Source organism: Nicotiana attenuata, chromosome 6, assembly GCF_001879085.1.
Source record: "Nicotiana attenuata strain UT chromosome 6, NIATTr2, whole genome shotgun sequence".
NCBI classification, from domain to species: Eukaryota; Viridiplantae; Streptophyta; class Magnoliopsida; order Solanales; family Solanaceae; genus Nicotiana; species Nicotiana attenuata.
Window position 1 is genome coordinate 57,472,001 of NC_031994.1, and position 13,969 is coordinate 57,485,969.

At 41.3% G+C, this 13,969-nt stretch overlaps 2 protein-coding genes across 2 annotated transcripts; one reads left to right on the top strand and one right to left on the bottom strand.

Annotated features, from left to right (window-relative positions):
• Positions 6,009–7,181, top strand: LOC109227870 (zinc finger BED domain-containing protein RICESLEEPER 2-like). Its single transcript, XM_019393061.1, has 2 exons — positions 6,009–6,975; positions 7,066–7,181. Exons 1-2 carry the CDS (start codon positions 6,009–6,011, stop codon positions 7,179–7,181), a joined length of 1,083 nt encoding a protein of 360 aa, XP_019248606.1.
• LOC109228274 (14 kDa proline-rich protein DC2.15-like) lies at positions 12,746–13,572 on the bottom strand. Its single transcript, XM_019393429.1, has one exon. The coding sequence runs from the start codon at positions 13,449–13,451 to the stop codon at positions 12,975–12,977; it is 477 nt and encodes a 158-aa protein (XP_019248974.1). The 5' UTR covers positions 13,452–13,572; the 3' UTR covers positions 12,746–12,974.

The window sequence follows — 13,969 nt, forward strand, 5'->3', positions numbered from 1 at the left end:
TCCCTGGACTGCTACTGCTCTGCTGCTGGGATAGTGGCCTGCTCCTAGACCGGCTGAATATTGGGTGCATCACTGGAGGGGATCTCCTGAGTCTCTGCAAGCTCAATCACGACACCCTCTGTACGGGGAAGCTTCCTCTTCTTCCTTGGAGGCAGGGGTGCCTGCTCCTGCTGTGGCTCTGGTGCTCCTACTGGAGGAGCTGGATCCTCAAATAGCAAGTCTAAAGGCATTTGATCTGCCAATAGATTGTCCACATCCGCTCTAAGTGCCTTCACCGACTCCTTAGACGCCCTTGACTTTCTCATCTTTTTATGCTCCTTGGCAAGCTCTTTCAGAGCTTTGCCATGTGAATCTACCACCTTAGTCAAGGTGGCCTGACTCTCCAAAATCTTCCCCTGGTTGGCCAGGAGCTTCTTCACCGTTTCCTCAATAGACTGAGGAATTTGAACAGTGGCTGGTGCTGACTGGGCCTCAACTGAAGTAGCCAATATGGACAACTTGGATGTCACAGCTGACATCCAGTTGTTCAAACTGGCCAAAGTCTTTGCAAACTGATGTGCTGTAAGAAGGTTGGTCCGGGAAGCAGGGACTGTCGGGCCAGCTGAAGAACTAGGACCGCAGAAGAGGATGGCACATCAGCAATAATGGTGGCAGCTGGGATGGAGGGGAGCTCAGTAGAAGGCTCCACAGCAGACTCTACCGCAAGTGGTTCCTCAGACTGGCCAATCGGGGTAGAGGTGGATGCCTTGTGTTTCTTGTCCTTTGGGTTGTCCGGCCCCTGAATGCTGAACCATGAGAATGGGGATACTGGGTGAACTTTCACATCATAAGGCTTCTTATTCACCTTCGCATCCCAGAAATACATGCTGAGAGTGTTGGGAAATGGACAGTTCCCAATACTCCCAACCCCCACCGAGGTGATCGCCCTGTACATCACATTCCCCACATTAATAGGGAAACCCGCCATGATAGAGGCAATCATCACAGCACGAGGAAGAGGGATAGTCTGGTCATGGGAAGTGGGGTCAAGCCTGTTGCACACAAATGTAAGCCACCCTCTAGCTTCGAAGTTCAAATTCTTCCTCAAAATCATCACCCCCGCCTGTATCCAATCCGGAATAGTACCCGGATGAGCCAAATGCTCAGCCAACCATGGGCGAACCTCCTCCTTCATTGCCAACTTCTCATTGTATTGAGTTTCGTCTTCATCATCAAAACCCAAATATTCATTGAACGCCTTCCCAGAAAACACTATGTTTTTTGTCTCGCACTTTGGTCACAATTGAGCCCTTTTTTGGTGTGGGCTACATTACAATAAAACTCCTTTGCCAAGTGCTCGTTGGCATCTATCAAGTTATCACAAAAATGCTCCCATCCTACTCTAGTATGAAAATGCCTGTGTACATTGGGGAGAAAGGGCAATAGGTCTCGGGTGATTATGCTCCTTTCTGTAATCAACTTTCTTTTAGGCCATAGTTCCCTGAATTTGTGGAAAGGCACCTGGCTAACAAACCGGTCTTCCCAAACCTCAGCTTTTCTTGTTCGTTCGATTCCACCAATCTGGGGCACCCCACTATCCGGAACCTCCTCATCACTATGAGTCCCCACTGCTGCACTCTCCTCAGATACTAAAGCCGTGGGGGAGGTGGAGTATTTGCCGCTGCCCGGTGCTGAGCCATCAGACGACTCAGACTGCACACTTTGTGGAGCTTGGGCTGTAGGTGGAGCTGGGACTGAGGGAGCTTGCCCCGAGTCAGCTGAGAGGTCCTGAGAAGGTAGGTACTCACTCCCCGACTGGTCATCATCACTCACTACTACTTGCTTTCTTGTTTTCAGTTTTGGTCGGGGAGTGAGTTTGGTTTGTTTCCCTTTTCCTCCCCGGGCGGATTCACCTCGTCCGGGTTGCTTTGCACCTCAACCTCTTAGTTTAACCATTTCCAGGAATAAGAAGAATCAAAGCACTTGATGCAACACACAAGAATGTCTCAGATGAACAGTGAAAAATTAGGGTTCAGGTGTTCAGAGTGCAAAAAGTGTAAAATGAGGCCTAAGGTCCCTATTTATAGAGAACCGTGGGGCCCCATACTTACCCACCAGCGCGGCCGCGTAAAAATGACCGCGGACCGCACTAGGTTTATTTTTGAACCCTTGCAGGAAGCAGCCCATGCGGACCGCACAAATGGGACGCGGCCGCGCGAGACCATCGCGGACCGCAATAACATGACCGCGGCCGCGTGAGCAAACTTCAGAGAGCATACATCTTCAGCTTATGCCAGTGCGGACCGCACAAATCCCACCGCGGCCGCACTAGCAACTTCAGAGATTGTGCATTTTTTTATACTTTGTTTTGCACTGCTTCAATACAATCCCTGCAACATCTCACAACCAATTAGCTCAAAAATCCTAATCTACAAAGGAAAGAAAAGAGAAATAAAAAGACATGGGTTGCCTCCCAAGAAGCGCCTGATTTAACGTCGCGGCACGACGCATGTTACCATTAAATCATTTCAAATCAAGAAGCGCCACCACGTGGCTCTCATCAAATTCTCAAAGAAACAAATGAAAGCTCGTCCAGCAAGTTTGTTTACCATCCGATCAATGAATGGCAAGAGTAATAGTCACTGTGGGGCACTTTGTTCAAATTACCATAGTTCATGCAAAACTGCCAACCTGTATCTGGTCTTGTAGGATGCCACACATCATGGAACTTAGGCATCATTTAATGCCCTACTGCAGGTAGTCTTCCTTGAGGCACCAAAAGAGGTGTTGCATCGTCCTCCAAGATAATATCGGGCTCAAAAATTGTGAGGCATAGGTGTGACTCAATTTGTTGCACTTCCAATACCGGAGGCACCTCGATTGTTGCCTTTTCTAGTGGAGTTTCCCGGTGATCAAGGTCTAAGGACACTTTACTGGGTTCACACGATTCCATGACATGTAAAGCATCTATGCACAGGACTCTACTTGCATCATCATTTACATCACGATCTAGGGGTGCAGCCACAAGGGGATCTTCAATAATAACCATAGAACTTGTCTCATCCATTATTTCAGCTGAGACAATGTCAACAAATGAGCATACCTCGGTGCTATTAGGTTGCTGCATGGACTTGCATACAGGGAAAACAACCTTCTCATCACCCACTGGGAATGTCAATTCTCCCGCTTCGACATCAACCAATGCCTTCCCGTAGCTAGGAAAGGTCTCCCAAGAATGATCGGAACTTCAAAGTCCACTTCACAATCCAATATAACAAAGTCGGCCGGCAAGATGAATTTATCAACACGGACAAATACGTTATCAATTATACCCAAAGGTCGCTTCATCGACCGATCCGCCATTTGAAGTCGCATTGAAGTTGGCCTAGGTTGCCCAATTCCCAAAGTTTTGGAAATTGAATACGGCATCAAATTAATGCTGCCCCCAAGTCACAAAGGGCCCTAGCAAAATCTGCACTTCCGATAGTACAAGGGATAGTGAAAGCTCCGGGGTCTTCAAGTTTCGGGGCCATAGAGTGAACGATAGAACTTACTTGATGCGACATTGGTATTGTTTCACACTCCATTGACCTTTTCTTCGTTACCAACTCCTTCATAAACTTAGCGTACCCCGGCATCTGCTCAAGTGCCTCCACCAAGGGTACACTGATTGTAAGACTCTTCATCATGTCTATGAACTTTTTGAATTGGTGATCACTCCTGTGCTTTGCTAACCATTGAGGATAAGGTGGAGGTGGTCTAGGCAAGGGTGCTTTGGCTTTTGGCACCACCGGCTCCGGAATATCAATTATGTGCTCCCTAGACGGGTTCACGGCCTCTTGAGTTTCCACCTCGGCCTCATCAATATCTATTCTCACTTCCTTATTCACATTTGTCTCAACCACATCTTCAACAATCAAAGGATCCACAGCTTCTTGGAGCTCAATATCATCATTCACCACTTGATTTTCATTTGAGGCTTGCACATCACCGCCTCTTCCGCTTCTCGTTATGACTGCCATCACATGATTATTACCTCCCTTTGGGTTCACTACCTTATCACTAGGTAGTGCTCCCTTAGGTCGGGTATTCAACGCTTGAGAAATTTTCCCTATTTGCACTTCTAGGTTCCGGATAGATGTGTTGTGTGAAGCCAATTGTGCATGGGAATCTTGGTTCTTTTTCATCATCTGCTGAAACATATTTTCATTTCTACCCAAATCACTACCGGAAGAACTCGGACATTGAGAAGGAAAGGGCGGTGGATTTGTTCGGTTTTTGGTACATGGGGGGCATTTGAAAACCTTGCCCCCGGTTGCCATGATTTCCATTTTTATTCCACCCGCCTTGACTATTGTTGTTGTTCCAATTATTGTTGTTCCCATTCCAATTGCCTTGATTGTTACCTTGATTTCCCCAATTGTTGTTCTGATTGTTGTTGTTCCAATTGTTACCGCCTTGTTGTTGGTTATTGTTATTCCAATTACCGCCGCCTTGTTGATTGCCCCAATTGCTTTGGGGATACCATTGTTGATTCCCTTGATTTCCTCTATTTCCTTGGTAGTTATTGACATATTGGCATTCCTCACTTTGATCATCATAGCACTCATTCGAATAACCACCACCATCATTGTTGTTGTCAAATTGCTCACCATTACCTTGAGGTTGTTGTTGCCCTCTTTGCCTCCTTTTCAACATAGAGACACTCTCCATTGCATTGACTTGGCGCGGGTTTTGGACTTGTTGCAATTGCGCCTTCGCCAATTGATTCATGGTTGTTGTAAGTTCGACAATAGCTTGGCTATGATCATTCAACTCCATGTGCAAATGGATGACCGTGGGGTCACCTTGGGGCACATTCGCTCGGCTTTGCCATGCCGAAGACGTGTCGGCCATTTCATCAAGTACATCACATGCCTCTTGATGAGAAAGTTTCATAAAGTTCCCTCCGGCCAATTGGTTCACAATGCACTGGTTCGTGGTGTTGATGCCCCGATAAAAGGTTTGTTGTATCATCGCCTCAATCATGTCGTTATTAGGGCACTCCTTCACCATTGTTCTATATCTTTCCCAAATTTCGTGCAAAGGTTCCCTTGGCATTTGTTTGAAAGCTATAATCTCATCCCGAAGAGCCGCCATATGACTTGGAGAAAAGAACTTGGCAATAAATCTGTCCGCCAATTCATCCCATGTGTGAATAGAATGATTTGGAAGCCTTTCTAACCAGTCCAACGCTTTACCCCTAAGAGAAAACGGGAAAAGCCTCAATCTCAACGCATCCTCTGACACGTTTGTTTGTTTGCTGCCCCAGCAAGTATCTACGAACCCCTTCAAGTGCTTGTATGCATTTTGATCGGAGGCGCCCGTAAAATACCCTCTTTGCTCGAGCAAGGTCAACATGACATTTGTGATTTGCAAGTTCCCCGCCCGGATTCGGGGAGGAACAATGGCACTCGCGTACCCTTGATTTGGTAGAACTCTTGGGACTGCTCTTGGCGGTGGCGGAGGAGGGTCTGGAATAGGATTGTTGTCATTTGCGTTGGCCTGACGGCCTCTACGTGGAACTTGAGGTGGTTGAACCTCTTCGGGCTCAAGATCATCTACCTCCTCCCCCGCATTCACGTTGCCAAGAGGGTCGTTTGCATTAAGAGCCATAGTACCTGAATGATCGACACAAACAAAATTAGTAAACAAGAAAGAAAGAGAAGCAAAACACAAAACGAGCTAAACAGATAGTCAACACCGTAAGCTCCCTGACAACGGTGCCAAAAAGTTGATCGCTGCCGACTCGACACTACACTAAGGTAGGAAGAGCGGGTTGCAACAGCTTTTACCCGAATAGTGGTTCGGGATCGAATTTCCACAGGGAGCCAGTAATGGAGTTGTATTGTCTGTTTAGTCTAGAATTGCAGTTGTGCTTCCAATATCACTTCTAACATCTTTGGTTTTGATTTTTATATCTACTATTATAAGACTAATGTTTTCTAAATATCAGCTTTTAGTGATATTCCTTGTCTTTGTTTTACTAGATGGCATCTCAAAATGAAGAGAATCTTCCAACATCATCTGCTAATGCTATTTCCTTAGACGATGAGAGTCAGAGGCCTGATGAAGTTGTTGAAATGGGAAAAAGGAGATATTCCCGAGCATGGAATCATTTCGAGCCGGTGAAGTTTAATGGTATTCCATATGGTGTTTGTAAGTATTGCAATCGCCAATATAATAATGCTAGAAATTATGGTACAAAATCTATGTTAAATCACATACCTAAGTGTCCTAATAGGCCAAGAGATGTAGAAAATGAGGGTGATATTGGGGGTGGTTATTTTGGTCAAGAAGTTTCACGTAAACAACTTGCACATGCCATTATTTTACACGAGTATCCACTCTCTATAGTTGATCATGTGGGATTTAGGAACTTTATTGCGAGTCTCCAGCCTATGTTTAAGATGGTTTCCAGAAATACAATCAAGAATGACATAATGAGAATTTTTGACAATTTAAAATCACAAACTTCTAAGTTGTTGGAGAAAGTCACGAGTAGAATTGCAATAACAACCGATATGTGGACTTCCAATAGTAACAAAAAAGGGTTCATGGCTATTACTGGTCATTTCATTGATGATTCATGGAGGCTTCAAAGTCATATTCTGAGATTTGCTTATATCCCTGCTCCACATGATAAAGATGCTTTGTGTGGTGCTTTGATTAATTGTTTGTTTGATTGGAATCTTGAACGAAAAATATCAACTATCATAGTTGATAATTCTAGCACAAACAATGTTATGATTAAAACTTTATTAGATGAGAAACTTAATAAAAAGGATTTGTTGTTGACTGTTCGAGTATTTCATGTGCATTGTGCTGCACATATTTTAAATTTGATTGTGCAAGAAGGGTTGAAGGTGATAGTAGATAGTATTAGCAAAGTGCGTGATAGTGTCTTGTATTGGATTGGATCAGTTGGAAGAATTGAGAGGTTTGAAGAAGCCGCAAGTTTGGTTCACTGTTCTTGTAATAAGAAGTTGGAGTATGATTGTCCTACTTGGTGGAATTCAACATATTTAATGTTATGAACATTTATAGAATACAAAGAGGTGTTTAACAAGTTATGTCTAACTGACACAAATTATCTGTCGTATCCAACTGAAGAGCAATGGAGTAATGCAGAAGATATTTCTGATAAGCTCAAACTTTTTTAGCATATCACTGAACAATTTTCAGGAACTCAATATCCAACTTCTAGTCAATACTTTACAAAAGATTTTAAAATGAAGCTAGAATTGGAAGCTTGGGTGAATGAGTTGAATCTTGTGATTAGCAGTATGACATCTGCGATGTTTTTGAAATTTAAAAAATATTGGGATGATGTGCATATTTTGATCGGAGTAGCTGCAATGTTTGACCCATGGTACAAGATGAGGTTGGTAGAGTTCTTTCTTCCACTAATTTATAGCGAAGAAGCTTCAACTAAAATTCAAGAAATTCCATCAAATTGTTATGATCTCTTTCAAGATTATAAGAGTAAATTATCTGCTCCACATGATTCATTAGCATCTAGTTCTAGAGAAGTCACTGGCTTTACTCAGGGTGATCGGCTTTCGAGCTTTAATAGGTTTGTAGCTTCAACTGGAGCTACCGTGGAGAAAAGATCAGAGTTGGATATGTACTTAGAAGAAGACCTAGTACCTCGAACTCCTTCATTTGACAATTTGAGTTGGTGGAAGACAAATGGATTGAAATTTCCTACATTGCAAAAAATGGCTCGTGATATCTTAGCCATTCCCGTGTCTACTGTTGCTTCGAAATCGGCATTTAGCACTAGTGGGAGGTTGATTAGCCCGCATCGGAGTAGACTCCATCCAACTATTTTGGAAGCTACAGTTAAGTTAACTGTAGCTTCCGCAACCCATGTAAACTCCATACATTATTTTCTCGATGAAGACAAATATTTTATGCTACGAACGTTCATGTTAAATAAATCAAACATTGCAACTTGATTACGAAAGTTCTCTCTCATTTGAATTATTTGTAGTACTGACTTTTAATGTATGAAAATAACAATAATAACGAAGAAAATTTTGGCATTGATTTCATGTGGTTGAATAACAAATTGTCTTCTAATGTTACTGAGAGCCATTTCTGCGTCCATCACCATCTTCGACGATTCTCATGTCAAGTTGGGAAATTAAAGGACATCATTAGATAGGAAATAACTTAACCATACACTTGATATTCATACTAAACCAATTAATGCAAAATATAATCTACCTTATCGACTTCCAGAAAATTTAATATCCGTAGACTTTGTAATAACTATATAGCCTCGAACATTTACCTAATACATTTCATTAGTCCTAGCTCTTAATGCTACTGATATCGCATGTGCACAGTGCACTGAACATATATAATTGGAGGTCTCAGCAGTAATTCATCTATATGAACCACTTGTACATCTTCTGGCTTTAAATAATCTTCCAACTTCAAGTCCACCAAGTAGAAATTTCACATGCATATACTCTGACTTTAAAATATCTTAAACTTCAAATCCTCAAGCAAAAAGAAAGATTTAGGTTCGATAGTGTTGTTACATTTTGATATGACTACTAAACTAATACTCCACATGAACTGCAGGAGTACTGACCTCAATAATATTCACGCGTTATTGAGAATTCTGTATTATAGTTGTTCAAAGGCGTGGGAAGTTGTAAAGAAAAATAACACTGGTTCAAACATTCTGTAGAGATGCCTTGGATCACGGGAATTTCTAGTACTGGTGGAGGCTAAAAGGTAAGCAACGAATTAGGGTACTAAAAATCTATATTATATATTCCTTTAACATTTTCAACACAACACAACCCATGTTGACTTATGTGTAAATGCCTCCGGAATGGAGCTTTGATGGTTCCGATAGCTTCGTGTGATAATTTTGGACTTAGGAGTATGTCCGGATATTGATTTGGAGACCCGTGGGTCTCTTCGGCATGAAGTGATGAATGTTGAAAAGTTGAAGGTTTGGAAGGTTGAGAAGTTTGACCCGGAGTTGACTTTGTCGATACCGGGTGCGGATTTCGGTTTCGAAAGTTGAAATAGTCCGTTGTGTGCAAAACTTGAGGTCAATTGGATTTGGTTTGATAGATTTCGGCATCGACTGTAGAAGTTGGAAATCCATTAGTTTCAATAGGCTTGAATTGGGTTGCGATTCATGTTTTCGATATTGTTTGATGTGATTTGAGGCTTCGACTAAGTTTATATTATATTTTAGGACGTGTTGGTATGTTTGGATGGGTCCGAGGGGCTTCAGGTGTGATTCGAGTTGAAATCAGATTGAATTTAGACTATGGAAAATCTGTTGGGTTCAGTACTGGTGTAACCGCACCTGCATGGAATTAGCCGCAGGTGCGGAGCAGTAGAAGCGGCCAGGAAGGCACACATGCGGCAATTGGGCAAGGCTGGGCAGAGATCGCAGGTGCGAGAATGTTTCCGTGTGGGTAGGTGGTCGCAGAAGCGGATTTTGGACGGAGAAGCTACTGTCGCAGAAGTGGAGAGTGCTCCATAGGTGCGGTCCCGCAGGAGCGGGCTTTGGATCGTAGAAGTAGGATTTGGCCGCACAAGCGGCTGGTCGAGAAGGATAATGAAATTTCGCATGCGAAAGGAATTTCAACAAAAGCGGAGCCGTAGATCCGGTTGGTGAGCCCGCAGATGCGAGAATCGCTGGTAATATAATCGAGGGTTTGAGTCTTTTCTTCATTTTTTGACTTGTGGAGCTCGGCTAGGGGCGATTTTTGAGAGGGATTTCACCTTAATTCAAGAGGTAAGTAACTTTTGATAACTTTTGTCCATTAAAATACGAAATACCCATTGATTTTTCCACCTAGCTTATGTATTTTTGAGGTGAAATTTGGGGAGATTTTGGACCAGGTATTGGAGAGTAAGATTTGGGGATTTGAGGGTCGATTTGTGGTTTTAATTGAATGATTTTGATATGGTTGGACTCGTTATTGAATGGGTGTTTGGATTTTGTGAAGTTTTCTGGGTTCCGAGGCGTGGGTCTGGGGTTGATTTTTGGGGTTGACCTTTTGAATTTGGTTAAAAAACTTAGCTTTATCGGATAGGATCGATTCCTATAGCTTGTATTGATTATATTAAGTTGTTTGTGACTAGATTCGAGTCGTTCTGAGGTTGATTCGCGAGGCAGGGGTTTGTTGGAGCATTGAGTTGTGCACTTTGAGGTATGTAACACTTCTAAACTTGGTACAGAGGGTATGAATCCTTGGAATACGTGTTTTATGGTCGGTGTTGGGGTGACGCACATGCTAGGTGACGGGCGTGTGGGCGTGCGCCGTGGTAATTATGACTCGGTTGATTCTGTGGTATTGTGTAGTTATCTATTCTTGTTTTGTCTGTATAATTCCTACGTGTTAGAGTAATTGAGTTGTGATTCATGTTAGAAATCATGTTAGACTATGTGCTTATTCTGTTGGGACCCACTGAGGTTATTTCTACTGTTGAGTTATTTGCTTAACTGCAATTATACACTCAGTCATGTTTATTCATTTGCATATTATATTTCAGTCTCTGTTGTTATTCACTATTACATCATGTTATCATTATTTGTGTTGAGTAGTATGAGACTTGTGAGCCCGTGAGACTGGAGAGATTGATCTCTGAGTTGGACCAGAGAGCCGGATTTTGTGAGTATTATTGTGGATCGGGTTGTGCGCCGCAGCAGGCCTTATAGGCTTCATATTAGTGCTTGGGCAGGATCCGCGCTTCGGAGTCTGACATACCAGCAGTGAGCGCAGGCACAGTGATTTATGTACATGTGCTTGGGTGAGGGGCATTGATGTCAGGCACTCGTATAGTGCTGAGTGATTGTGTGTGATGAGCGGGAATTGGAGATGGACAAATAGAGTACTCTGAGAGTGTGAGTACCTGGGATTATCACTGTGATACATTACATTTGACATGCATATTTGACATGTAGGCATAGAGATGTAACATTCCTCATGCTAGCTGTTCTTGGCATATTTTTATCAGCGTTTGGCTTAAATTGTTGAACTTGAAAGCATGTCTAAATTTCTATACTTTGAACGAGCTGAATATGGAAGTTTCTCTGAGTTATTACTGCCATTCTCTTTGTTCTATCTGTGTTGTCATTATTTTGGTTCTGATTGTATCCTTCTGAGCGCGCCACTGCTTTCAGCCCAAGGTTAGTCTTCTTACATATTGAGTGCATTGGGTCAGTTGTACTCATGCTACACTTTGCATTTCGTGTGCAGATCCAGGTACATCTGGACGTGGTGATTGCTAGACTGGTGTTAGTACTCGTTTGGAGACTTTGAGGTAGCTGCTATGACGCCCGGGGACCTTGACTCTCCTTCCTTTCATTTTTATTTAGTATTGTTCTACTTTCTCAGACAGTTGTACTAGAGTTTCAGACTATGTTGACAGTCAGTAGCTCATCTACTCGGTGACACCAGGATTTTGTGATGGTTGTAGTTGAGTTATAGTTATTTTATCAGTTCTCTATGAGATTTTTCCACTGTTGAGCTTATTGAATCATGTTATAAATTCCAATGCGTAGTTGTTTTGTGATTGTCAGCTTGCCTAGTAATGTGTTAGGCACTGTCACGACATATTGGAATTTTGGGTGGTGACAGGATTCAACATCATTTTTTACACTTGGGTATAAATATACATGTAAAAAACATTAGGTTCAAATTCTGAACACATATATAGAAGCAATAAATTCAATGCTAACAAATACTCCCTCCGATCCACTTTATTTAATTTTTTGGCCTTTTTTGTGGTCCAAAATATTTTATTTTTTTAGATTTGAAGAATGAATTATTTTTTTTTCCAAAATTGGCACTGGAAATAGTATTGAAGTATGTGTTATATTTATTATCCAATGCAATTGAATTCAAGAGTACTCTGTGAACCGTAAAGTGTTGTAGCCATGTTTATTTCATCATTTTAGGAAATTAAACCTTCTTTTATAAGATAATTTTTGGTGGGAAATATTGAAAATTTTTGGCTCCATTTTGTATTTTTTTGACATTTTTAAATTGAATACATGACAAATTGATTTTTTTGCTGAAAATTTGAAATAGTCTTTGATGCTCACAAAGTTTTCAATGAGTTCTGCCGGTTGCTTCGTTTACCGGGAGTTGCTAATCATCACATCCAAAATTCCAAAATTGCATTATGTCAAATATAAAATAAAATGAAAAAAATTTGAAGAGATAGTAAAGGTTAATATAATCAATTTCATTGCTAATTTCTGTTAAAAGATGGATTTTTTAATATGTGTAAAAATAGCTTTTAAAAGCAAATAAAGTGAACCGGAGGGAGTAAAACTTTATTTTAAAAAGATAGAGCTCATGATTGCACCATTTTTTCCCTTTTGATCGCTTTACATTTTCTCTGTTTTTTTGTAAGCGTAGACTTTATTCCATTAATTAAGTCAGAAGACGTACAACATGAAGTTGTTTTAATCAATCGAATAAAGTGGATTATCAAGAGATTTCTCGGCACAAATAATTTATTTATTTATTTATTTATTATTATTATTTTTTTTTGCTAACGGTGGAAATGTTTTTTTTAAATTGAAATAATTATACAATTCAACTGTATCTGTCAAAAAATAATTGCACATTTTAATTTTCTCAAGGAGGTTTGCAGACAAATTTATAGTTCTCATGGCCAACCATCTTAAGACCATATATAGACAAGTTAAACAAAATGAACAAACATGCTTATGAAACAGGAAATGATAGTAGTACATATATTAATAAACCTCCAAAGTACACATATAAAATCAACTGTGCTTCACCACCCTGCTATATAATTTTGCTAGTTCGCTTATTAATTAGAACCGTTAGCATAACATAATTAACAAAGTGATCATAAAAAAAATTCATGCAAACACCATAATGACTGACATAACAAAAGCAGAATGAGGATTAATATAATTAATCGGGTACTTCGGCTTAGCAAGTGAAGCCAGTAGGAGGATTCCTTCCACAGTTGTTGAGAACTAGGCTAAGGGAGAGTGGCACATTCAGATTTATTCCCAGCACATTTGCCCTTATGGCTGTGCACAAGCAAACTGCCGCCTCTAAATCTGCCAGCCCCGCGATCAAGCTGCAGCATGGCATCGTTGGAGGACTCCCAATTACTGCGCCCACCAATCCACCGACTAAATTTGCACATACACCCAATTTCAGAGCATCTCTCGGGCACCTGCCTTGTCCATTGCCACCTCCGCCGCCATTCCCCGAACCTCCTCCGTTGCCAGAGCCGCCGCCATTGCCCGAGCCACCAGTGTTACCGCCATTGCCACCACCATTACCGGTGCTAGGAGGATTATGATGACAAGAGCCACAATCAGTTCCACTGACTATGACAAAGAAAAGGAGATTCAATGAGAGGAAAAGGGTAACTGAGGCTCTTGTTTTGGAAGCCATGTTAAGGAAGCTTATAAGGCAGAATGTACAAAAACTGTAAAGAGAAAGTTGCAAAGATGAGATGGTTGAATTGTCTGGACTAATGTAGGGTATTTATTGTGCAAGGAGGAAGAATATTTACGAACAATCCCACCTAAGCTTAGGGAGAGATATTAAACTAGTAATGTGTGCGGTGCATGGGTGTTGAAAAAAAAGGTTTGTCATTGTTACCAACTCTTAACTCTTACATGGTTTACTACTTTTGTTGTTTACAGCTCCTCTGCTACCTAGGTAACTAGGGAACCTTCTTGTTTAACCAAATATAAGGATTTTGATCAAAGCTTATTTCAAGAAGAACTCGGGTTACTGATAATGAAATAAAAATAGAAACAAATGATGTAAAAAATAGCTGAATAGAAAGCAAAGTAAATCAGTATATTCCAATAGTATTTCGTATCCTTGCAAATGATCAGCTTTCCCCTTTTTATAGCTATCTCTAGGTAATACGTTTTGTTTCTGTCATAATAGAGCTATTATTG

Bases quoted from the DNA above. Each gene is read 5' to 3' on its own strand.
- LOC109227870 (XM_019393061.1), top strand. From the start codon at position 6,009: ATGGCATCTCAAAATGAAGAGAATCTTCCAACATCATCTGCTAATGCT. The intron at 6,976-7,065 runs GTTTGGTTCACT...GAACATTTATAG, and splicing joins GAGGTTTGAAGAAGCCGCAA to AATACAAAGAGGTGTTTAAC.
- LOC109228274 (XM_019393429.1), bottom strand. From the start codon at position 13,451: ATGGCTTCCAAAACAAGAGCCTCAGTTACCCTTTTCCTCTCATTGAAT.